This window comes from Eleutherodactylus coqui, chromosome 12 (genome assembly GCF_035609145.1).
Source record: "Eleutherodactylus coqui strain aEleCoq1 chromosome 12, aEleCoq1.hap1, whole genome shotgun sequence".
Lineage (NCBI taxonomy): Eukaryota > Metazoa > Chordata > Amphibia > Anura > Eleutherodactylidae > Eleutherodactylus > Eleutherodactylus coqui.
In genome coordinates, this window is record NC_089848.1 from 121,986,160 (window position 1) to 122,013,557 (window position 27,398).

The following is a 27,398-nucleotide window of genomic DNA, read 5'->3' on the forward strand; positions in this document are numbered from 1 at the left end:
GCCGCCCATGTTGGAGTTGGTATTCGACTATAGCTCTACGTTGTTCATAGAGCCTGGCCAACATGTGGAGCGTAGAGTTCCACCGTGTGGGCACGTCGCACAGCAGTCAGTGCACTGGCAGCTTAAAGTGATGTTGCAGGGTGCGCAGGGTGGCAGCGTCCGTGTGGGACTTGCGGAAATGTGCGCAGAGCCGGCGCGCCTTTACGAGCAGGTCTGACAAGCGTGGGTAGCTTTTCAGAAAGCGCTGAACCACCAAATTAAAGACGTGGGCCAGGCATGGCACGTGCGTGAGGCTGCCGAGCTGCAGAGCCGCCACCAGGTTACGGCCGTTGTCACACACGACCATGCCCGGTTGGAGGCTCAGCGGCGCAAGCCAGCGGTCGGTCTGCTGTGTCAGACCCTGCAGCAGTTCGTGGGCCGTGTGCCTCTTATCGCCTAAGCTGAGTAGTTTCAGCACGGCCTGCTGACGCTTGCCCACCGCTGTGCTGCCACACCGCGCGACACCGACTGCTGGCGACATGCTGCTGCTAACACATCTTGATTGCGAGACAGAGGAGGAGGAGGAGGAGGAGGAGGAGGGTGCTTTAGTGGAGGAAGCATACACCGCCGCAGATACAACCACCGAGCTGGTGCCCGCAATTCTGGGGGTGGGTAGGACGTGAGCGGTCCCAGGCTCTGACTCTGTCCCAGCCTCCACTAAATTCACCCAATGTGCCGTCAGGGAGATGTAGTGGCCCTGCCCGCCTGTGCTTGTCCACGTGTCCGTTGTTAAGTGGACCGTGGCAGTAACCGCGTTGGTGAGGGCGCATACAATGTTGCGGGAGATGTGGTTGTGCAGGGCTGGGACGGCACATCGGGAAAAGTAGTGGCGACTGGGAACTGAGTAGCGCGGGGCTGCCGCCTCCATGATACTTTTGAAGGACTCCGTTTCCACAACCCTATACGGCAGCATCTCAAGGCTGATGAATTTTGCTATGCGGACGGTTAACGCTTGAGCGTGCGGGTGCGTGGCGGCGTACTTGCGCTTGCGCTCCAACAGTTGCGCAAGCGACGGCTGGACGGTGCGCTGAACTACACTGCTGAATGGGGCCGAGGACAGCGGAGGTGAGGGTGTGGGTGCAGGCCATGAGGCGGTAGTGCCTGTGTCCTGAGAGGGGGGTTGGATAGCAGTGTCAGGTTGGGGCACAGGGGGAGAGGCAGCGGTGCAAACCGGAGGTGGTGAACGGCCTTCGTCCCACCTTGTGGGGTGCTTGGCCATCATATGTCTGCGCATGCTGGTGGTGCTGAGGCTGTTGGTGTTGGCTCCCCGGCTGAGCTTTGTGCGACAAAGGTTGCACACCACTGCTCGTCGGTCGTCAGGCGTCTCTGGGAAAAACTCCCAGACCTTAGAGCACCTCGGCCTCTGCAGGGTGGCATGGCGCGAGGGGGCGCTTTGGGAAACAGTTGGTGGATTATTTGGTCTGGCCCTGCCTCTACCCCTGGCCACCGCACTGCCTCTTGCAACCTGCCCTGCTGATGCCCTTGACTCCCCCTCTGAAGACCTGTCCTCCTGAGTAAGCGTTGCACACCAGGTGGGGTCAGTCACCTCATCGTCCTGCTGCTCTTCCTCCGAATCCTCTGTGCGCTGCTCCCTCGGACTTACTGCCCTTACTACTACCTCACTGCAAGACAACTGTGTCTGATCGTCATCGTCCTCCTCACCCACAGAAAGTTGTTGAGACAGTTGGCGGAAGTCCCCAGCCTCTTCCCCCGGACCCCGGGAACTTTCGAATGGTTGGACATCAGTGACGATAAACTCCTCTGGTGGGAGAGGAACCGCTGCTGCCCAATCTAAGCAGGGGCCCGAGAACAGTTCCTGGGAGTGTTCCCGCTCCTGAGCAGGTGTCATTGTAGTGGAGTGAGGAGGCTGGGAGGAAGGAGGAGCAGCAGACAGAGGATTCGGATTTGCAGCAGTGGACGGCGCAGAACTGCGTGTTGACGATAGGTTGCTCGAAGCACTTTCTGCCATCCACGACAGGACCTGCTCACACTGCTCATTTTCTAATAAAGGTCTCCCGCGTGGACCCATTAATTGGGCGATGAATGTGGGGACGCCAGAAACGTGCCTCTCTCCTAATCGCGCAGCAGTCGGCTGCGACACACCTGGATCAGGAGCTCGGCCTGTGCCCACACCCTCACTTGGCCCTCCGCGTCCTCGGCCGCGTCCACGTCCTCTAGGCCTACCCCTACCCCTCAGCATGCTGTATTACCAGTGATTTGATTTCACAGGCAGGAAATAAATTGGCGCAAGACTGCAGGCCAAATATAGTTTTTTCCCTTTTTTGAAAACGAAAGGCCCCACTGCCTCTAGTGAATGAATAATCTAAGTTTAATAACTGTGCTGTGGCCCTGCTGTGTCACAGAACGTGAGGGTAGCAGAGTTATTATAACTCTGGCAGAGCAGGTATTTTTTTCCCAATTAAGGAAAGCAAATGGCGAAGCCAGCAGTAAAACGTAGCTGGGTGCGTCTGATTTTTAAACGTTGCACACGCAGCCGACACGTACACACAGCCCTTAGGACGGACAGAGGCAGGACAAATAGAATTTCTTTTCAGTTTTTTTCCACCAAAAGGCAGCACTGCGTATATTCAATGAACATGAGAAGTTTAATAACTGTGCTGTGGCCCTGCTAATGTGTCACAGAACGTGAGGGTAGCAGAGTTATTATAACTCTGGCAGAGCAGGTATTTTTTTCCCAATTAAGGAAAGCAAATGGCAAAGCCAGGAGTAAAACGTAGCTGGGTGCGTCTGATTTTTAAACTTTGCACACGCAGCCGACACGTGTCCACCGCCCTTAGGACGGACAGAGGCAGGACAAATAGAATTATTTTCAGTTTTTTTCCACCAAAAGGCAGCACTGCGTATATTCAATGAACATGAGAAGTTTAATAACTGTGCTGTGTCCCTGCTAATGTGGCACAGAACTTGAGGGTAGCAGAGTTATTATAACTCTGGCAGAGCAGGTATTTTTTTCCCAATTAAGGAAAGCAAATGGCGAAGCCAGGAGTAAAACGTAGCTGGGTGCGTCTGATTTTTAAACGTTGCACACGCAGCCGACACGTACACACAGCCCTTAGGATGGACAGAGGCAGGACAAATAGAATTTTTTTCAGTTTTTTTCCACCAAAAGGCAGCACTGCGTATATTCAATGAACATGAGAAGTTTAATAACTGTGCTGTGGCCCTGCTAATGTGGCACAGAACTTGAGGGTAGCAGAGTTATTATAACTCTGGCAGAGCAGGTATTTTTTTTCCAAATTAAGGAAAGCAAATGGCGAAGCCAGGAGTAAAACGTAGCTGGGTGCGTCTGATTTTTAAACGTTGCACACGCAGCCGACACGTGTCCACCGCCCTTAGGATGGACAGAGGCAGGACAAATAGAATTTTTTTCAGTTTTTTTCCACCAAAAGGCAGCGCTGCGTATATTCAATGAACATGAGAAGTTTAATAACTGTGCTGTGGCCCTGCTAATGTGGCACAGAACTTGAGGGTAGCAGAGTTATTATAACTCTGGCAGAGCAGGTATTTTTTTCCCAATTAAGGAAAGCAAATGGCGAAGCCAGGAGTAAAACGTAGCTGGGTGCATCTGATTTTTAAACGTTGCACACGCAGCCGACACGTGTCCACAGCCCTTAGGACGGACATAGGCAGGTCAAATAGAATTTTTTTCACTTGTTTTACAAGCAAAAGGCCGCACTGCGTATATTCAATGAATAATAACTGTGTTGTGGCCCTGCCTACACAATTCTTTCCCTGTAGTATCAATGGAGGGTGCAATGCTCTGCAGAGGTGATTTTGAGAAGAAAAAAAATATGCAGCAGAGCTAACAGCAGCCAGCACAGTACTGCACACGGTTAAATATGGCCCTAGAAAGGACCGTTGAGGTTCTTGAAGGCTACACTCACTCCTAACACTCTCCCTGCCTATGCAACACTTCTGTCCCTAATGCCGGGTGCAACGCTCTGCAGAGGCGATTTTGAGAAAAAAAAAAAATTGCCACTGCTAACAGCAGCCAACACACAGCTATCAGTGGCCCTAATAAGGACCTTTGGGGGTCTTGAAGCCTACACTAACTACCAATTCTTTCCCTACAGCAGCTCCGGTACAAACAGCACTGTCCCTCATCTAACTCACCAGGCATCTGAGGCGAACCGCGGGAGGGGCCGACTTTTATACTCGGGTGACACCTGATCTCCCCAGCCACTCACTGCAGGGGGGTGGTATAGGGCTTGAACGACGCAGGGGGAAGTTGTAATGCCTTCCCTGTCTTTCAATTGGCCAGAAAAGCGCGCTAACGTCTCAGGGAAGGAAGTGAAAGTAACCCGAACACCGCATGGTGTTCGTTACGAATAACGAACATCCCGAACACCCTAATATCCGCACGGATATCAAGTTCGGACGAACACGTTCGCTCATCTCTAGTGGTGATACAGATGTAGCAATCTTTAACAAGACTGGGGCATCGGGATATCTCCATTTACAGCATTGTAGTGTATGGCCGCCTGCAGATGGCCGGGTCGGATCCTGCTGCGCGAATTCTCACAGCAGGACCAGACCCAAGCCCCTGCAAGGACCAGCGCGGCACTCACCTGCACTCATGCGCAGAGCGGTGCCAGCGGCCCAGTAGTGACATTTCTGTGCGGGCCTCTGCGAGACCCGCACAGAAATAGAGCATGCCGGGAAATTGCGGCTGGGTGCATAGGATTGCGTTTTTCAATGCAATCCTATACATGCGGGCACGGGCGGAAATTCTGCGGGAAATCCCGCTGCAGAATTTCCGCCCGTGTGCAGGGGGCCTTACTCATAACTCATCCATCCATACGATATTATCCAGTGCATATGGAGCTGGGAGGGTTCACAAATTCCTCGGTTGACGCCGGGTGGGAGTCAATCCAAGTAGATACAGCATGTTCTCATGACATCATTCATTAAAATAGTCAGCTTTATTAGTTGCATATGTTGTGGCCCAGTACATGTTTTCCTGGCCCCTCCACAATGTCATACATGTAATGTCTTATGTAGATTCTCTGTGCAAAACTGTCTGGTATGTGTATTGCCCAGCTGCAGCAAATGAGAGGTTAATGTCTGCAAAGTGTGAGCTGACTGTCTGCAAATGTATCAATTGTGTCCTGTCACGTGGTATGAGAGAGGGTATAAATGTGAGAGCTTGAAAGCAGTGTGGGGGATGACCATGGGATGTTTGCCATATTGAGTGTATTTTCTGTGAATTATCTGTCATTTTCCCTGCACTTGGAATGCTGCTGATTTTTGCCTTGTACCGTTTGAAGTTATCATTCAGTAAAGTTATTCCAGGCCCTGACCGTTCCCAGGGACCTGAGGTACTTTAACCTTGTCCGTGGCTCAGTTATTTCCCCGCCGATGTTCATGCCAGTGGGTGCCGGAATGGTGGCGTCACCCATGGCAACCCCCTTCACCTGTCCTAATGTTTATTGGGAATCCCCATGCCGGGGGTGTCAGGAAGAGGCCCAGTGTTGCCCTGGCCTTGGCTGCATGCATCCCTCCGGGAGGGAGCGTGGTGAGTGCCACCATGACAAGCCAGTATCTTACCCTCCCAGCTCCTCAGCGTATGCCACTTGTCCGGGGTCACCCTATGGGACGCTGCACATAACTTAAACAAATTTACACTGGCAAGTCTAGAATTAGACTTACCACCCACACGTTTCATGCATGTGATGCTCTTAGTCATGGCAAATTGCAAAATGAAACTAAAAGCAAGTCAAACCAAAGCCAGCCAATCACTGCTGCAGTCACATGATGCTAAATATCCAATGTAGTCTCAAATAATGGATATGTATCAAAATATCAAGCACAATTTACATAAATAGTAATATTTTATCGTCTGGTTAGATCGATTCATATTTCCGTTGAACTGTGCTGATGGGAGGTCAGAATTTGGTGCAAGCAGCATGAATCGCTGGCCCCTTCCTGTCAGGTTGGTGGAGGTGGAGTAAGGGTGCAGGAAGGTTTTCTTGTAATTGTTCTGAGTAATAGAGCAAAATGTGATTTTCTTGGCTCCTCTGATACCTGGGGATGGACGCCATGATGAATTGATGCAGTTTTGAAGGCCAAAAGAGGTCCAATCACTACTGGATGGGGGTCTCTAATATTGTAGTCATGTATTGCACAGTTTTTGAGGCAGTTTTTGCATAGTCAGTATACGTTTGCTTTCCTTTGATGCATTCCTGGGTTTGGTTTAAAAATCACATCAAAAACTGTATCCAGCCTTGTGCAATCAGCAGCAAGCAGACATTAATAGCATTCAAAGAAAAGAAAAAAATGTACCCTACAGGTCTTCATGGTCTGAAAATCAGGGACCATCATGCAATTTGGAAAATGTTAAATGAATGGGGCCATGTTGCAGTCGCCTGCACAGCTACGGCAGTGCTGTAGAGTGCCGCTGCGCAGGGACAACTGTGAAGGGTCTGCAGTTCTGAGACCCTGTCATTGTCAGGATCATGGAAGTCCCAACAATCATATCCTGGCAATATCTCATCAATTCATAAGATAGGAATATCCCTATTATTATAATGTGCACCCAGGTTGACCCTGTCATATATAGTGCTATACATGCAACTCAACTTGGTTGGCACACTGATATCTCTTGCACCACTATTTCACTTTGAACCCATGGAACATATCGTCAGCTTTCTACTAGCTTTTCCTTTGCACAGTGCACAACTTACAGAGTGGTGGTTTACAGCGTATGGGCAGATGGTCCGGGGGTTAGAGGCGAGGCAAAAACCATCATCGTATTAGATAAGAAGGCAACATCAGCTTCTATTCCCGCTCTTTTGCTGAAACCAAAATACATACGAAATGTTAACATTTATCACTATATTCTCTAGGAGTAAACAATGTTATCTCGCTATTTGTTTATCTTGTAGGGTTGACAAATACCGTCTCCAAAGCCTTATGGATCGGGCTCAATAGTCTGCACTTGAACGCTGGCTGGAGATGGGACGGTGGAGGTCCTTTCAGATATCTCAACTGGCTTCCAGGTGAATAAGAAGGTTGATCTTTGGATAGTAATGTACAGAAAATCATTTGTTGCACTCCAGGTACCCTTAGACACAATGTATCTCCTGCAGGCTTTCCGCAATGGAAAACATGCACAAATATGCTAGAAATCACCAGTGGCCAAATCTGCTCCTCAATACTGTAGGTTTGGCCGCGGTTTTTGTAGTGGTTCTGCTACGGATTTTGACCTTTTATATGAAGGGTTGAAATCTGCATCATAAATCCATAGCATTAATAGATATGCTGTGGATTTAGAATCCTGCACAATGGGATGTACATTTCTGTGTACGCGGGGTTAGTATGGCGCAGGCTTAAGAGCCGAGCCCACTTTGCACATGCCAGGCGCTGGCTGTAAAATACAGCTGACACCTAGCTCCAGCCAAAGAACTCTGATCCTGGCCGTTTAACCATTTAGAGGCTGCGGTCAAGCAGAGGAAACTCCCCCTATTGCCCAGTTTGTCCTCTGCGATAACCTCGCACAGTGCTGTTCAGTTGCCATAGTTTTTATGGCAGCCTTGAAGATGATCCTAGCCCTGCCATGGATTTCAGCCTTTAAACTTGGTTTGTGCCGAGTTGTAAAGTAATGCCCTATCCACAAGAGAGGGCTGGAGATTGCTGAAGCACTTGAACTCAGTAATGTCCAGCACTGTCATTGAAGTGAATAGAGAAGCGGTGCACCTGCACGACCTCCACGCCATTTATTTAGGGACTAACTGGACCCTCATTGTCGGCATCATCAGGTTTCCAGTGGTCAGACCCAAAGCGATCATAAAGTTATCCCCAATCCTGTCGGCGGGAGATGACTTAATAATTTGACATAACCGCTTTTAGATTTGCCTGTAACTAGAGATGAGCAAGCGTACTCGGTAAGGACAGATACTCGAGCGACTATCGTCCTTACCGAGTACCTGCCTGCTCGTCCGCAAAGATTCGGGTATCGGCGTGGGTGAGTGCTGTGTTGCGGGAGTGAGCAGGAGGGAGCGGGGGGGGGGGGGGGAGACTCTGCCCCGCCGTTCCCCACCCCCCGCCGACACCCGAATCTTTGAGCAGGTACTCGGTAAGGACGATATTTGCTCGAGTATCTGTCCTTACCAAGTACGCTCACTCATCTCTACCTCTAACCAAAGTCTTACAGTATATTGTAATTAAAGTGATCAAATGATTACAAGTTCAAATCCCATAGTGGGAACAAAAAAAAAGGAAAATGTAAGGTTTTTTTTAAGCATTTAAAAACTATATTAAAAGTTTAAAATATCTATTTTCCCAGTATATGTATAAAAAAATCAACACGAGAAAAAAATTATAAATGGAAATATGTAAAAACCATTGTCCGTAAATGTTCATTTTACTAAATTATGACATAATTTATTCCATTTGGTCAATGCCGTCAATGAATTCCACAGTGAATATTCGCAGGGTTGCCATAACAAATAGAGCATGCTCAGGATTTGAGAGTTCGCAGCCCAACCATCTTCCACTGCGGATATTTTCTGCTGTAAGTGAATTGGGTTTGTTAAAACTCTATTCACTGACATGGTACTATACATCGCTGTGGAATTTCGACTTGCATTCTGCAGCAATTCTGCTGTGTGTGAACTCACCCTGAAAGCGATATATGGTGTCTATAAGGAGAAGTAATAACCATAACACTGGTTAGCCACTTAACCCAAATTTTCCACTTTCTTTAGGAAATCCATCCGAACAATCTGGAGTAAACTGTGTAGTGGTAAATACTGGGAAGAACACAAAGTGGGAGAACAAGGAGTGCAAGGAAAAACTGGGCTATATCTGTAAAAAAGTCCCCAGCAAGTCCCCTGAGGTCCCGTCTTCAGGTAGGAAACGGTCATGTTTGTAATAAAGAAGCAATAGACTGATTTCAGTCATGAGATGGAAAGTCGTCATCATAGGACAGTTGTTTTTTTTTTTGCATTTCTGTCAGTAATACACACTATCCTACTAAAAGTAATTGGACACAACAGCAAGAAACAAAAGCAGCATTGATTTCCCTATGTTAATACTTTGTGGGGCCCTTTGGCCCTGATGACATCGGATACTCTCCGTGGTATACTTTCTACTATTCTCTGATACACTTCAGCTGGTATTTCCCTCTATTCATCTTGAAAACGTCTGGTGAGTTTTCTCAAAGAAGATGGATGCTGTTCATATTTCCTAACCCAAAGTTGCAGTTTAACCCAGAGATGTTCAGTAGGATCAGATCTAGACTCTGAGGTCCAGTCGTAGAACATCCATATCCTCAAGCCAAAGTAAAGCGGCATTGGATTTGTGACAAGGCGCATTGTCTTGTTGGAAGTATGGCCGACCATTCCCAGAGTATTGTCACACTGTCAGCAGCACAATATTGTCTAGAATGTTAGGGTCACCTCCGTGTTTATGGTTCTTGTCACTACAAGCAACAGACCGAGACCATGCCACGTAAAACTTCCCCAGAACCATAACGGATCCTCCAGTGTTGGTACACCCAGGCAAAAGGCGTTCCCCAGGTATCCTCCACATCCAGTTACATCCATCAGATCTGAAGATGGAGTCACTCCGTAGAATGTTCTTCCATTGCTTAACTGTGTAGTGTTGAAGCTCCTTGCACCACAGTAGACAGACTGATGCATCTTCTTTGAGAGAACTTGCCAGGCATTTGCAGGATGAATGGAGGGAATATCAGCTGAAACATATCAGACATTAGTAGAAAGTATGTCACGGAGAGTATCCGATGTCATTAGGGCTGAAGGAGCCCGACTAAGTATTAACATATGGACATAAATACTACTTTTGATTCTTGCTTCTCTAATTTTTGTAGGAGAGTGTAATCGATTAACAGCCTCTCGGCTGCAGCTGTTTGCTGGTTGTGCCTGGGTTGATCACACAACCCCTTTAAGCAGTTTTGAGATGAACATGTTTTACTATTAATGCTGGACATTTCCATAAATATTTCATTTACATATAATGATCATGAAGCTCTACCTTACAGGGACCAATGATCCCATCTCTTGTCCTTCATCATGGATTCCTTATAACGGATACTGCTATTACCTGGTTAAGGACAGAAGGATTTGGAAGGACGCCATGTTATCTTGCAGGAAAGAAGAGGGCGACCTTGTAAGTTTGCACAATATTGAGGAAGCAAGTGCTGTTGCCTCACAGTTTGAGTTCGGTAAGTATCAACCGATTCACTACAAGTACCATTAGTTTTAAATTTGTGACAATCGTGACATTTTATGTTCATCGTTTGGGTCTTCAGCACACCCAATAAGCATATTTTATTGTTTCAATGACAGAATGTATTTTTTAAAGTGACCCTCTGATTTCAGAAGAAGATCCTGTCCTCGGATCGGGTGGCATATTACTTGTAGTTCTTCTCTGGCGTCTGTCCACAAATTCTGGTCCTGATTTTCATTCATCCAAGATGCCCACTGCAATTTTTCACCTTGCCACTGCATACTGTGCACTGCTCTGATTGGTCAGTACTGATTGCTTGAGTAGCCTGTAGATTGCATCTGCCATCTTGGATGACCAAAAATAGGTCCCAAAACCGGCAGATGGGACTGATGGCTGAGAGGAGCAGGTACAAGTTATATACCCTCCCCAACCTCTCTGGTTCTGAGACTGAATTTTATCTTGAAACCATAGGATCACTTTAATACCTGTGTTCTGGCACAATACCACAGGGTGCCATGCGGATGTGAATGATTATGGAACGTGTTATGGTGCTTGCCGTATGTTGCAAAACCATAGTTGACAGCAATATAGCAGAGGGAAGTAACTGCTCAATGCAGAATATTGCTGATAGGTTATGTGTATAGTTTAGGGGGATTATAACCAGTGGAGGAGTCCCGATGACGCTGAACATGGATGCCATGTCATAGTAACATAGTATGTCAGGCTGAAGGAAGATGATGTCCATCCAGTTCAGCCTGTTTCCAATACCCCTTCCCTTGTTGATTCAGAGGAAGGCAAAACAGAACAATGAAGCAGAAGGCAATTTAGCCCATTTGGAGAGAAAATTCCTTCCTGACCCCAGAATGGCAATAAGAATAATCCCTGGATGAACGTTTGAACGTTCCTACCTGACTCCAAGACCCAAAGCAACAATGCCGCTGGTTATTTAATGTCTATATCCTGTAATATCACAGCGCTCTAGAAAGACATGTAGTCCCTCTTAAACTCCTCTATGGATTTTGCCATCACCACATCCTCAGGCAGAGAGTTCCACAGTCCTACTGCTCTTACAGTAAAGAACCCCTTTCTGCATTGGTGATGAAACCTTCGTTTCTCTAGACTGTAACAGTCCTGGATATAAACAGATCATGGGAGAGATCCTTGTATTGTCCCCTCATGTCTTTATACATAGTTATTTGATCACCTCTTAGCCGTCTTTTTTCCAGAATTATTTGTTCGCCCCTCCCTCTCCAATTTATCAACATTGGACTTCATTTGCCATTTTTCTGCCCAAGCCCCCGGCTTATCTCCGTCCGTTTGTAGCCGTATATTATCCTCTGTTGCATTAATTATCTTGTATAATTTTGTGCCATCTGCAAATATTGATATTTTACTGTGCAGTCCCTCTATCAGGTCACTGATATATATATTGAACAGAATGGGGCCTAATACTGAACCCTGTGGCAGCCCGCTAGTGACGGGGGCCCAATCAGAGTATGAACCATTTATTACCACCCTCTGCTTTCTATCTCTGAGCCAGTTCTTTACCCAGATACACACATTTTCACCCAATCCGAGCTGTCTCATTTTATATATCAGCCTATTATGCGGCACGGTGTCAAATGCTTTAGAGAAATCCAGATATATAAGATTAATAGACTCTCCCAGGTCCAGCCTAGAGCTTACTTCATCGTAGAAGCTGATCAGATTGATCGGACATGATCAACCCCTCATTAATCCATGCTGGTGAGGAGTTATTCCGTTGTTCTCCTTGAGGTTTTCTAGGATGGTGTCTCTCAGAAACCCCTCGAATATTTTTCCAATTATTGAAGTGAGACTTACTGGTCTGTAGTTACCAGGCTCACTTTTGGACCCCTTTTTGTAAATTGGAACTACATTGGCAATGCGCCAATCCAATGGTACAACCCTGGTCTCAATAGAGTCCCTAAATATAAGAAAAAGCAGTCTATTTATCACGTCATTTAGTTCCCCTAAATACACCCCTTGGGTGTATTCCATCTTGGCCCGGTGATTTGTTGATTTTAATCCTCTTTAACTGGCTCTGCCCTTCCTCCTGCATTAGGCAGGTGATATTTAGCAGGGGATTTGTTTTATCCCCCTGCATCTCATTTGACATTTCTTTTTCCTTCGTGAATACACTTGAGAAAAAACGATTTAATAGACTTTACTTCCCCCATCATCTTCTATGGTTTCTATGGTTTCTCCTTCATTATTTGTTAAAGGGCCAGTTGTTACATCTGTGTAACTCCAGAGCACCAAGCGTCAGCATGGATGCAAGACGGCGTTCACACAAACACCATAAGCACACACAAATGCATACAGAACACAAAGGTAGGACTGTGAACTGGTCTCATGGGCAGACATAACATATCCCTACTCTAACCGGACAACCACCATGTAAAAACTTGCCTGCAAGCAGGATTACCCTGCGCTATAACCTAGGGACCTACCTATCCCTGTATGGCAAACCATCCACAGCAGGACAGGACGCAGCTCACACCAACTCACAGAACAGGACTGTTCACACCTGATGCCTGAAAATCTACACAGACACTGAACATGTTGCTGTTCGCGCCAACATCTTAGGGATTTGCACTCAAGATAGAACGGGAACTGCTCATACACCTTTTCTGGCACCTGCACAGATCCAATGGACACAACACTGTTCACACACATGACTGGCCACCTGCACAGAACAGCACCACACATCAGGCATAAACGCAAAACCTTAGGTTGACAAAAAAAAAAAAAAACTATCCAGAAACCCCACTCATAACTCACATGCATACAGATAAACCATTGCTAGCACAAGTGTCCTCACACCAAGGAGTCAGACACCGTACCAACACACAGGGAACAGTGTCAGGCTTCACCCATCTGACACACAAATAAGACATCAGATGGCTGGAGGCCACACCGGTCAAAGTGAAGGGGAGAGGGGGTCTGCATAAAGTGCAGACAGGGACAACAGGTCTCCAGACTGTCTTGAGGTAAGGTAAGAGACCAGAGGCGTAACTTGAAGCTCCTGGGCCCCCAATGTAAAACCTGTAACAGGGCCCCCAATTATAATGCATTCTTCATAGTACTGGGCCCCCTATATGGATAAGAGGCCTTATGGGCCCCCTAAGGCTCCTGGGCCTGGATGCAACCGCAACCCCTGGATCCTCTATAGTTACGCCAGTGTAAGAGACACTACAGACCAGACATGCATAACACCAAGCACAGGGTCGGATTAACACAGAATACATAAACATTATAAAATGACCAGCATTTTCTAGCAAGAGAAGCTGGTATTTATGTGCAGCAGACCAGAGGAATTGGCTGGAAAAACTCCACACCCAACCAGCTCTATTATCCCTCACCTGTGAAGGTGTGCTCATGGAAACCTGTAGAACCACAGGTCCCAGCCGCATAACCTAACACCTGTTCTTTCAGTGCAAATCCTTTTACCATTTATATGACTGAGGAATAGTTTAGGGTTATTTTTGCTCTCTTTGGCGATCAGTCTTTCTGCCTCCTCCTTGGCAGTTTTGATCTTTTCCTTACATAATTTGTTTTTTCCCTGTATGTTTTTAGCACTTCTTTGCTGCCTTCTTGTTTCAATAATTTAAACGGTTTCTGGTTTTCACTTATAGCCCCCCTTAATGTCTTGTCGAGCCACATTGATTTCCTTCTACTTGCAGTTCTTTTATTTCTAAAGGGCATGAACTGCTCACATGAAGTAATTAGGATGTTTTTAAACTTCTCCCATTTGTCACCTGTACTGTTACGTTTGAGGACGTCACTGCACGCTGGAAGAGTTTTGGTAATATTTTTTATCAAACCATAGTTCCTACAGTTAGACTGGTTGTTGAAAATGGTGTGTGTGGATGGGAACATTTTCCAGCCATAGCAGTTGAGCAAAAGGTCCATTCACCGATGGAGTATTCTGGAAAGAAGCTACTAATAGGGTTTTTTGAGGCCTGGTTGATTGTGGCAAGAGCTGAGCTCATGCATCTTCCCTCAACTGAGATCCTGAGATGGACTCTGTCCAAGAAAATCCTGACAAGATGGGATGAAAGGAGCGACTGGATGGTGAGCGCCTGGGCTCTGGACTCAGTAGTGAACCTGTGGGACCAGAAGTGGGCAGTAGAGTAGACAATAATTGTGAATCCAGGTTGCCACTGAGCTACTGCCACCAGCTGCCATCGTTCATGATGCAACCACAAGCCTGTACCCTATGTGTAAGGAAAGACTCTGTAACCACAAGCTTGTTGAAAGAAGTAAATGTGTTTGCCCCAACTCCAGGTTTAGACTTATTCCGTGCCATTACCCTGAGAGACCCTGTGGTCCTTGTTACATGCCCACCAAGAGGTTACAAGATATGTAGCAACAGAGGCAAGGTGGTTATGTAATTAACTGTGAGACACGGAAGCCGCACATGCACTATAGTTTTGCAGAATCTGGTGTCCGACTTTTCCTTAGCAATCGATCTGCCCTGCCTTGTATTCTCTTCCAACCTCGTTAAGCTACCTGATCTTTAAAAGTTATTCCCTACTAGTTTGGTTTATGAATACATCGCAATACGGTACGGTGCCTGGTGTAAAGACTACATTTCCAGAATACAAATCAGCAGAACACTGGATTATCTGTGGGAATGTCAAAAGATCCGAGTTCAAATTGAAAGTAGCAGAACTAAGAGTTATTCAACAATGCCTGTCTGTAGGATACCAAGAGAAGGAAAGAGTGGAGTAACTACTATTAGGGAAGCGATCCAAATAGTAAAGTAGTCACTGTAAGATAGTTATCAGGGTGCTGCCAATCATATTACTACCCCTGTGTGTGTCCTGTCAATCCACACTATCTAACAAGACTATACGCAGTTTACAGTGTCTATTTTGGGCTTAAAGCGTGCGCAAAATACCTTGCAGTTTGCGTAGGATTTTGACGCAGAGCATTATACAACATGATGAAGACTAGGGGTAAGGGTCGAGGACGTGGGCGTCTGAATGAGGGTGTAGGCAGAGGCCGAGGTCCTGGGCAGGGTGAAACAGTGCTTGCTGCTGAGGGAGAAGTAGAACACCACGTATCTTTGCTCCCTAGCTTCATCTCACAGTTTGCAGGTCCGCGTGGTAGACCATTTTTAAAAGCACAACAGTGCAATCAGGTGATGATGTGGTTAGCGGATAACGCATCTAGTAATTTATCCACCACCAAGTTTTCCACGCAGTCCACTCACGCTAGCCAAGGCACTGGACCTCTGAGTCCTCATGTTGATTCTCCTTCCTCCCAGCCGGGTCACTCCAGGAAAAGGAGAGATTACGAACAGGCATACTCACAGGAACTGTTCCCGGGTCCTTTCCCTGAGTCAGAGAAAAAATGGTTCATCAGCCGCCTGAGGAGTCTGTCGTGACTGATGCCCAAAATTTGGACCTTTCACAGTCTCAGGGTGATGAGGGTGGGGACTTCTGAGTAGTGTTTCAAGAGGTATTTGTGGATGATGATGATGAGATACAGTTGTCTGTCAGTGAGGTTGTTGTTAGCGGAGTAAGTCTGAGGGAGGACCAGACTGAGGCTTCAGAGGAAGAGCTGGTGGATGATGAGGTGACTGACCCAATTTAGGTTGGTAAGCCTACTGAAGACAGGGCTTCAGAGGAGGAGGCAAGTGCAGCACCACAACAGGTTGGAAGAGGCAGTGGAGTGGAGTGGCCAGAGGGAGAAGCAGGGCTAGAGCAAGTAATTCCCCAACTGTTCCACACAGCACCTCCATGCGGCAAGCTCCCGTGCAGAGGGCTAGGTGTTCGAAGGTCTGGAGGTTTTTTAATGAGAGCACGGACGACTGACGAACAGTGGTGTGCAATCTGTGCCACACCAAGATCAGCAGGGGAGCCACCACTACCAGCCTGACCACCACCAGCATGCGCAGGCATATGATAGCTTCCCCTGTGTCACATGCTGGCACTGAGATGCAATCCCCCTCCCAGGATGCAGGCACGAGCATCTCCCACCCTGCACCCACCCCTTCACCCGCATGGTCCTCCACTGCCTCCACCAATGTGTTTCAGCGCAGTGTTCAGCTGTCCATTACACAAATATTAGAGCACAAGTGCAAATATGCAGCCACCCACCCGCATGCACAATCGCTAAACGCGCATATCTCCAAACTACTGAGCCTGGAGATGCTGTCATATAGGCTGGTGGAAACTGAGGCTTTCCGCAACCTCATGGCGGCGGCCATCCCTCGCTACTTGGTCCCCAGTCGCCACTATTTTTCCTGCTGTGCCGTGCCTGCCCTGCACCAGCACATGTCACGGAATATCAACCATGCCCTCACCAACACGGTTACTGGGAAGGTCCACTTAACCACCGACACATGGACAAGTACTGGTGGGCAGGGACACTACATTTTCCTGACGGCACATTGGGTTAACCTGGCGTAAGCTTAGACAGAGTTTGACCCTGGGTCCGCTCACATGCTACCCACACCAAGGATTGTGGGTCCTACCTCAGTCATGGTTTCTCTGCCTTATTATGCCACTTCCTGCGACCCCCCCTCCTCCTCCTCCTCCACCTCTTAATTACCATCTGTGAGCACATCGTCTTCAGTCGGTAGCTCGAGGCACTGCAGCACTGCTGTGGGGTAGCGTCAACAGGCCGTGCTCAAAATCTCCTGAGCTTGGGTGACAAGAGGCACACCGCCCAAGAGCTGTTACAGGGTTTGACGGAGCAGACAGATCTGTAGCTTTTGCCGCTGAACCTCCAACCAGGCTTGGCGATGTGTGACAATGGGCATAACCCGGTGGCGGCTCTGCAGCTTGGCAGACTAACATACTAACTGGCCCACGTGTTCAATCTGGTGGTTCAGCGCTTTCTGAAAAACTACCCCAATTTATCTGAGCTGCTCAGCAAGGTGCTTCATGTGTGCACACATTTCAGAAAGTCCACCACAGATGCTGCCACACTCAGGACACTGCAACATCGCTTCCAGCTGCCAGTGCACCGACTCTTGTGCAACGTGTCCACGTGCTGGAATTAAACTTTGCACATGTTGGCCAGGGTTTGCGAGCAGCGTAGAGCCATTGTTGAATACCAGCTGCAACATGGCAGTTGGAGTGGTAGTCAGCCTCCGCAGTTCTTCACAGAGGAGTGGGCATGATTGTGTAACATCTGTCAGGTGTTAGGAAACTTTGAGGAGTCAACATAAATGGTGAGCGGCGATGCAGCCATTATCAGTGTAACCATCCCGCTTCTTTGCCTGCTGAGAAGGTCGCTGCTAAGCATTAAGGCCGACGCTTTGCAGATAGAACAGGAGATGGGGGATGACAATACGTCACTTGATAGCCAGACCACCCTCACGTCTGTTTCTCAGCGCGTATTAGAGGAGGAGGAGGGAGAAGAGACTGCTGCCTACACTGCAGAGGGTACCCATGCTTCTTCCCTCACAGCTGTTCAGCATGTATGGGCTGAAGAGGAGGAGGAGAAGGAGGAAGAGGATCATGAAAGTCATCCTCCTAGTGAGGACAGCGATGTGTTGCGTACTGGGACCCTGGCACACATGGCTGACTTCATGTTAGGCTGCCTTTCCCATGACCTTCACGTTAAATGCATTCTGGCAAACACGGATTGCTGGGTGTTCACCCTTCTCGACCCACAGTATAAGGAGAACCTTTCCACTCTCATTACCAAAGAGGAAAGAAGTACGAGAGTGATGCAATACCACAAGGCCCTGGTGGAAAAGCTGATACTAAAGTTCCCATCTAACAACGCTAGCGGTAGAGGACGTAGTTCAGTGGGCCAGCTAGCAGGGGGGGTGAGGGGAACAGGCAGCATGTCCAGCGCAGACAGGGGAACACTCTCCAAGGCCTTTGCCAGTATTATGGCACCCAAGCCAGACTGTCACCACTCCCCAGTCAAGGCTGAGTAGGAGGGAACACTGTAAAAAGTTCCTTACAACTATTGGGTGTCAACGCTGGACACGTGGCACAAACTTGCGCTGTACACCTTGGAGGTGCTGGCATGCCCTACCGCTAGCGTGTTATCAGAGAGGTTGTTTAGTGCTGCAGGGGGATTATCTCAACTGACAGCGCCTACAGGCTTACACTTATTAAGATGAACAAAGCCTAGATTTCCCCTGACTTCTCTTCTCCAATAATTTCAGTACGCTGTAGATGCAGTCTCGTGCGGGAGGATTGGACAGCAATGCCAGCATGTAACCCAGGAGAAGAGGCAGTGGTGTCACCCGCAGGCGGTGACTGGCCTTCGTTGCACTTAGTGTGGTGCTTAGCTAAGATGTGCCAGCGCGTGTGCCTTGCTGATTATGGCCTGGCCCTACTAAATTGTTAGGGGGTGACCGCCAGACTCTTGCCCACAATTTGGCTTAATAGTGCGACCTGGGAACCTCTGATGGACCCATGCTGTTGTTCCCTGTCCATTTCTGTAGTGTTTCCATCATTTTCTGATGTTTTCAGGTGTTTCACACAACCTTCCCTATGCGGGCATGGGTCACCTTAAAAAATGCTTGAGTCTCCCATTGGCTTCAATGGGGTTTGTTACTCGAAACGAGCTCTCGAGCATTACAAAAAGTTTGGCTCGAGTAACGGGCACACGAGCATTTTGGTGCTCGCTCATCTCTAGTCAGTATGTAAATGAAAGTTTCAATAGTTAGCCTCTGTGTAATGCAATTGGACGACTCATTGTGACAATTCTAAAGAAGGGGCTGTGGTCTGGCTAATCCCCTTGTCTAAATGTGCCATAAATTATAAGGGTTGCACCTATGGTCCATTGGTTTTTTTTTTCTCTCGTGACTGCCACTCTTTAGCATAGTACTTGTATCGCCATCTGGAGGCAGATGCATAATAACATGTAAATATAATTTATTTTCTTCTAGGAGATGCAGAGTATGTTTGGACGGGACTGAATGACTTGAAGACTCAGCTATTTTTTGAATGGAGTGACGGATCCCCAGTGACATATACAACATGGCAGAGAGGAGAGCCATCTCACCTCAAGAGCGAACAAGAGGACTGTGTTGCATTATCCACTAAGGTATGACACTCTGAACCCGGGATCAATAAGATGTTGTATTTATTAACTGGCCGTATTAAATCACTGATATGTAATCTTATGCATCAGTCACACTGATACTAGAAATATAAAATATCACATATTGTTACACTGCAGCCTCAATGCTCACAATATATCCAGACAGCATGCATGTAGCCTTAGCCCATCACACACTGGTATATTGTGTGATACCGCTGTATAATGTGTACCTATTGTTTTATACGCCTCTACACAGCTGCCATCTAACTCCATAATACACCTGTCTTCAGTAAGCTCCCCCTAGTGGTGGCTGCAGGAGGCCTGAATATTTCCAATACACTGTATAGTGATGGGAAGCAGGTAATAGGCGATCAGGACACTGTACAAGTTGCTGGTAATGGTCTCTGGTATATGTGACATTCACATCTTATAAATTCTTACACAGGACGGACAGTGGGCAGACATGATGTGCGAGAAAACGTTTCCATATATTTGTAAAAGAAAACCGTTGCCAAATGATCAAAAGGAAGTTATCAATCTGAACCCTGGATGTGATGAGGTAAAGTACATTATGTGTTTACAGGGCTTTTTTTCACCCCTGTCCATGTGCCCTATTAAAGCATATGGTCATCATAGAGTGGGGACACTGCAAAGAACGGCTCTCACTTTGACTCTGCCAATATACATGTGATGGTCAACTATTCACTAAAAGTGTGACATGGGATCTTCCACCTGCAACAACACTAAAAGGGTTTTCTGACTGCTGAAAAGGTTTCTCAACAATCTTGAAGTAGTTAAAAAAATTTCTTACACATCTTTCTTCATTTTGTGCTGTTGCTTTCCCACTGGTTCCCAAGGTCCCCCACTGCCTTCTGCTCTCCTTGCAGCACAATGACATAGCAGTCAATGCACATGACCACAGAGGACAATCGCCCTACTGCAGTGATGTGTCATCTACTAGGACATATCTATGTATATTGGTTTTTATCTATCAGGGGTTGCAAAATGCTTTTTAATGCTTTTTAGGTTTTCACCAAGCAGAGGGTTTGAAAATGTGGAAAAACCGAAAGCGACACTCTGGCCCTGGATAAAGAAAGATGGCTGCACCACTTCTCTGACTACCTGATGCACACTGTGTATTGGTATGCATCATTAGTCTAAGACACTACACCTGCTTTGGTTGACTAGTGGTGTCTACATGAGGAGTGCCGGCCAGTCTGATCAGCATGTAGGTTCTTAGACTACTGATGTATACTATTGCACAGTGTGCATCAGGTAGTCAGAGAAGCTAGTACAACCATCTTTGTTTTTTCAAAGCCAAAGGATTGCTTGAAACATAAAATAAATTAGAAGGTAGCAGAATATATAATTGTTAAACTGTATATATGATATCTGGAACCCCCTTTACATAGTGTGCTGCAGTGGAAATTCACAGTCTGATGGGTATTCCTGCATTCAGTAATTTCTGTTTATAGAGTGAATGGAATTAAAATGCAGCGACCGAGAACCAGGCCTTCAGCCGAGGAGGCAGCGGGGTACAAAGTGGTAGCAGTTCACAGTGGCTCTAACGTCTCCTTCCCAAAAGGCTGAAGTCTTGCCCAGTCTTGGCACTGGCAAGGGAGATAAGATTTTAGCAGACTTGATTACCATAGTTTAGTTCTAGATTATTGTCGTGACGCCAGTGTCCCTAAATATGCAATAGGTTGCTTGCGATGAACAAATGAATTCACAGACAAAGAGTGCTTTTCAAAACCAGGGAATACGGTTCTCCTTTACTCATGATCCAACTTTGATCTTCCAACACAGAAAAATTACTTGTACTTCTCAACATAAGGATACCCGCTTCTGCATAGATTTCTGAGCTCTACCTTCCCAAACTTCTCTCTTACACAACTCCTCCCCCTACTCCCAAACTACCAATCACAACACACTCATAGGACAGGGAGACAACCAAACTGACTTAAAGACAGACAGACTTACAAATGATGGGGGGACCCTAACTCTGGGTCACTGCAAAAACACAAAGTCATCCAATGTTACTAACCGGATTTATTGTCCCTTTATGCGTCACCAGGGTTGGAGGAGACGTGGCTACTACTGCTATCTAATAGGTGAATCGCCTGGGACATTTGCAGAAGCGAACGGCACATGTCATCAGAATGGAGCCTTCCTGCTGACTGTTGATGACAGGTAATTAGTATTTTTGCATATAACATTCCAGTTGGCCAAAAATATGAGTGAATTTGAACGAAAAAGAAAAACTTGATGGGGTAGAAAAAACAGCTATTTTGCCCCTGTAATTTGGAAGTTTTTTTTTGTCATAATGCATTTATTTTATTACAATTAGGACGATAGTTTCTCACTGATTGGATAACTGAGAGACCCAGCCTCTATCAAAGCATTTGTTGCTATTGAACATAACATCTAAGGAGTTAAACTGAGCCGTATGGGACTCCATGTACCACCCAGGGGCATCCCTTCCATGAGGTGAACTGAGAATGCCACCTCAGGCAGCACTCTGCAGGATCTCAGAGAGTCGATGGGTTGCCACATGGCCAGTATTAATGCCTGGAGTGTGGATGCCAAGGAGAGAGGTCAGGGGTCACAGATTGCTTGCAACAGCAGTGGCTGCCAGGAGTGAGCTGCGAACAGAGGGACTTCCATGCTTGTAGGGTTGCTGCCAAAGGCCAACTATGGGGGACACTGATAATACTATGGCCACTATTTGAGAAAATATTAGAACTGTGTCCAATATGGGTGTCACTATTACTACTCAGGCTACCATGGGAATCACTATTACTACTGAGGCGACTATGGGTGACACGATTATTACTGGGCCACTAATAGAAGCACTGTTAGTACTAGGACTACTAACAGGGGTCACTATTAATACTGGGACCACAAAGGGAGGCCCTATTATTACTGAGGCCTCTGTTACTACTGGTGACATTAATGAGGTCACTATTACTACTAGTACCACTAACAGGGTCACTGGTACTTCTGGGGCCATTAAGGGGGTCACTAGTACTACTTGGGTGATTAAGGGGACACTGCTGGGGGCCCTATTACTCTGGCACTTCAGACAAGTCTGAATGGTTCATATATTTATTGGTATCTTGTGAATTGGCTCTTTGAATGCCTGCAAACTTTGTGGGGTTTTTTTAGTGGAGGAAGTGTTAAAGACCGCTGCATGGTCACATTAACTTTTCAGGCTTTGGGTTCCAAATCAATTCATATCTGGTGCACCAAGGAGGCCAAGAACTACACAAAGAGTCAGTTTCCAGTTCTCAGATATGTAGAGAGAGCCCCCGCAAGTATACAGCTCACTCTGCTTAAGGCGTACGTACTCTGAATCTTTATTAACTTTGTATAGCGTTTCTCAATACAGGAAAGGAATGCGTCATTAGTCACGGCGTTAATCTCAATGGGTTAAAAAGTAAAAGATTTCAGCATGTAAAGTGAATATCGCAATAAAGAAATTGGCCACATTGTCAGAAGAGCTGAAGCGTAATTCTGGGATAACTAACCCCTGGGATGAGTGGTTTGCATGGACCGAACAATGGAAACAATTCTTGATGCAGATAGTAATAGGGATTCTGGTTACTCTTATCATACTCCTGCTACTTTCTGTCTGTATTGTGCCCTGCATAAAACGCTCCTGTGCTAATTTTACAAATCAGATGGTACCTGTCGCCCCCGTATACGTAGATGTAGAGACCCCAGGCAATGGTTATATGCCTATGATGATACAACAGAGCGATTTGTCCCCTTATGGATCTGTCTCTGCAGAAGCAGGGGTGACCACTCTAGTTTCCCAGCCATTAGAATAGAATAGCATGTGTGTTGTAGATCCCTTCTGTGTCTATTAGGTCTTCGCGTTTAGTTAGTTAGGATTAGTTGTCGGGGAAGGGATTAGCCCTTGGACAGCTGACCAACAATGATAGGTAGGGCATAGATCATAAGCTAGAAATAAGGAAAGCAAACCTTACCCCGTCCTGTAGAAGTTATAAAGTATCGTTTATTTTGAGACAGTTTCTAGGGGGGATTGAGCAGGTACAGGTCCATAAAAAATAAAGAATCAGTCTCAAAGTGGCCGCTAGACACAAAATGGAGTATTATAATATATAAATAAGCTTGTGCGTAGTGAAACAATAATTCAAGCAGAAATAACTTTAGAGCATGAGATACGGTACAATGTCTAATGATTTGTTTCTATTCTTCCGAGAACCAAGCCTGGTATAATCGTTATCAGAAGAAACCCTCCCACGCCCTGAGCTCTGGGAAAAGAACGAATCCTGCCGACTGCGCCAGTTGTTAATGTGACCGTGCAGCTGTCTTTAACAGAAGCATCATTTCACACTTCGTCTCAGGCAGCGTAAAGGCTTGAGGCATCCTTGGGGTCACCATATAATGTCAGAGACTCTGTGTGTAGAGCTACTGTATTTTCTCCTATGGTGATTTATGAACGAAAGGCTTTTTACATGAGACGTCCGATGGAACATGTCACAACTTCTCATATAAAATCCAATAGTAAAAATGTATGATTGAAGGCTGTTATACAGCTGTGAGCACGGGGCCTTATTAGGGTGGTCCAACTTCTAGCTAATCATGGCCTAATCTCAGAATTGGACATCAATAGCAGATTGGTGGAGTTCCTCCAGCTGGGATCCTTGGCAATCAACTTTTTCCATGGGCCGATGTCTTTGCGTTTGGAACTGTTTTGCTGCTGAAAGCAGACATCTCCATACATTGCTCAGTGGCCCTGATTGGTACTGAAGGCGGAGACTCATTGAAGTGAATAGGACTCAGCCTGCAATACCAATCCAGGCCACTGTGTAATGTATGGAGATGTCTGCTTCCTGCAGCAAAACAGTTCTATATGCAAAGTCACCAACCTGAGAGTATAGCTGATTGCTAGGGATCCTCACCGGCGGACCCCTACTGATCTGCTATTGATAACCTATAATAAGGATACATCATTAATAGCTAGAAGTGAGACAACCCCTTTAACCCTATTGTAATTCAGTCCCTAAAATATGAGGAATTGATGCAAAACTGCCTGAGACATTAGTGGAATTGCTTTGTCATCGCTCTTCTTTCTACCTTCTTTCAGTCATTTGCACCGGTGAAGACATTTCACACTATAAAGCTATTTAGTTCTTTTTTATCTGAAACAAAAGATAAACCTCATATACTACAATATTGGAATCTCTCTGCAGGTTTGAGCAGGCCTATATAACAAGTCTGATTGGGCTCAGGACAGAGAAGTATTTCTGGACGGGGCTCTCAGATACAGAGGAGAAGAACACTTTTAAATGGGCCAACAGGCAAAACGTTCTGTTCACACACTGGAACGCGGACATGCCAGGTAAGTCCATTCTCCGCATATATGTTCAATATGTTACCTCCAGTTCTTCTGCCAACCAAAATGTTGTTCGCCAAATTTTACCTGTTCACGTTTTTATTTTTTTTTGTTTTGTCGAACCCTCAAACATGGGTTTCCAGTACGTCTACAGGATGGAGGTTGGGTTCACCATTTGCTAGAATTTATTTTTTGATGTAATTGACAAGAATTTTGGCCACAATTAGCTCATGGTGCAAGTAAGGTGAAGAAGGGCCTAAAACGTAACACAACTTCCAGTCTGTAGGGATAGCAGTATGTGCAGAGATCAGGCTGCTGAGTGGATGATTCAGAAAGATGACCCTGTAATCAAACTCTATATATTTTCTATGTAAATGAGTTACATTTTTGGCGTACAGTATCACCTTCTAGTGGCCAGAGTAGAAAGCCAATAGAAAGAACAGTCTTACCACCATTAAATTTAAGGCCTCTTTCACACAGGCGACGCAATATCGCATAGGTAGTCTGTGCGTTATCGCTGCGTTTTCCTGCGGTGATATAGCAATTTTGTGTGGCCCCGACGTTGCACAACTTTGTAGCCCCATGTGTGAGGATTTTTGGGAAGGTGTGTGTGTGTGGAGGGGGGTGGGGGCTTGAAATATAATCCCTACCACAAAAAATAAGCCCTAGCTGCAGACCCCCCCCCCCCCCACATAAATCACCTAAGAAAGCTGTCAGCTCCGCCACATCATCTCCTTGGTCCCAAGCAGTTGTCTTCAGGCATCTCTTCGGGTCAGGAATTGGAAAATCCCTGACTCCGGGAAGCGCTGCCTCTGATTAGCTGAGCGTTGTGGCGAGATGACACGGCGGAGCCAACACCGCTTCTTAGGTGATGTATGTGGGGGTTTCTTATGTATGTGGTTCAATGCATTGCATTATTGTTGACCCTGTTGCACCCGTGTAACACTGCAAGTTTATCTGTTATTATAAACTAGCTTACCCATCGCGCGTTGCTGCGAAGACAGACAGACATACATTCATTCGTTTTTATATATCTAGATAACAACCAATCACAGCGCAGCTTTCATGTTACCTCAGTGGTATAATATATAACAACCAATCACAGCGCAGCTTTCATGTTACCTTAGCAGTATAAAATATAACAACCAATCACAGTGCAGCTTTCATGTTACCTCAGCAGCAGTAAGAGAAATAACAACCAATCACAGCGCAACTTTTATTCTGCCTCAGCAATATAAAAAATATCAACCAATCACAGCGCAGCTTTCATGTTACCTCTGCGGTATTATATACAGCAACCAATCACAGAGCAGCTTTCATGTTACCTCAGTGCTATAATATATAACAACGAATCGCAGCACAGGTTTCATGCAACCTCAGTAGTATAAGAAGTAGCCACCAATCACAGCACAGCTTTCATATTACCTCAGTAGTATAAGAAGTAGCCACCAATCACAGCACAGCTTTCATGTTACCTCAGCATTCTCAATATCCAGCAATTGTCTTGCGAAACGTTCGGCGGATGCATCATTTTCTGGTTGAACAGTCATCCCGTTGCTCGTAATGCCTTTTGCTTTCGTGCTTGAGATGGAAATCAAACGATCTTTGTCTGGGGGGCATAACTGTCGACGACACTCGCATGCGCGCCACCTATCGTAGGATAGTTGTACTATGCCTATAATTTTCCCAGGAGTGTACTCAGCAACTTCCCAAAGTCTCATGGCAATTGGATGAATGGTGTAGTAATGCATAAAGGACAGACAGACAGACATTCATTTATATATATCAGGAAGTGAGAGAATTAGATTCTGTACGTAAAATTTGGACGCTAATTCTTTTGCGCATAGAATTGAATAATCGAGTTGGGACCCATTAGCTTTTCCTATTTATGACATATTCAATGCCCGTGCCAAATTTCAAGTTTCTATGTGAGAAAATTACATTCTGTACGTAAAATTTGGACGATAATTCTTTTGCGCATAGAATCGAATAATCGAGCTGGGACCCATTAGCTTTTCCTATTTATGACATAATCAATGCTCGTACCAAATTTCATGTTTCTATGTGAGAAAATTACATTCCGTACGTAAAATTTTTACGCTAATTCTTTTGCGCATAGAATCGAATAATCGAGTTGGGACCCATTAGCTTTTCCTATTTATGACATAATCAATGCTCGTACCAAATTTCATGTTTCTATGTGAGAAAATTAGATTCCGTACGTAAAATTTTTACGCTAATTCTTTTGCGCATAGAATCGAATAATCGAGTTGGGACCCATTAGCTTTTCCTATTTATGACATAATCAATGCCCATGCCAAATTTCAAGTTTCTATGTGAGAAAATTAGATTCCGTACGTAAAATTTGGACGCTAATTCTTTGGCGCATAGAATTGAATAATCGAGTTGGGACCCAATAGCTTTTCCTATTTATGACATATTCAATGCCCATGCCAAATTTCAAGTTTCTATGTGAGAAAATTAGATTCCGTACGTAAAATTTGGACGCTAATTCTTTGGCGCATAGAATTGAATAATCGAGTTGGGACCAATTAGCGTTTCCTATTTATGACATATTCAATGCCCGTGCCAAATTTCACATTTCTATGACATTGGGAAGCGAGAAAATTAGATTCCGTACGTAAAATTTGGGCACTAATTCTTTGGCGCTTACAATTGAATAATCGAGTTGGGACCCATTAACTTTTCCTATTTATGACATAATCAATGCTCGTGCCAAATTTCA

The 27,398-nt window shown here is 46.0% G+C and overlaps 1 protein-coding gene across 3 annotated transcripts in view; it reads left to right on the forward strand.

The window, feature by feature from the left end:
* Window positions 1–27,398, forward strand: part of LOC136586788 (macrophage mannose receptor 1-like) — a 135,861-nt gene that overhangs the window by 27,096 nt on the left and 81,367 nt on the right. For all 3 annotated transcript variants that reach the window (XM_066585013.1, XM_066585015.1, XM_066585014.1), the window contains exons 5-11: window positions 6,945–7,058; window positions 8,766–8,909; window positions 10,061–10,243; window positions 19,136–19,293; window positions 19,736–19,849; window positions 21,365–21,480; window positions 24,510–24,658. In XM_066585013.1, the coding sequence (XP_066441110.1) occupies window positions 6,945–7,058; window positions 8,766–8,909; window positions 10,061–10,243; window positions 19,136–19,293; window positions 19,736–19,849; window positions 21,365–21,480; window positions 24,510–24,658 (978 nt within the window). The remainder of the gene's footprint in view (window positions 1–6,944; window positions 7,059–8,765; window positions 8,910–10,060; window positions 10,244–19,135; window positions 19,294–19,735; window positions 19,850–21,364; window positions 21,481–24,509; window positions 24,659–27,398) is intronic.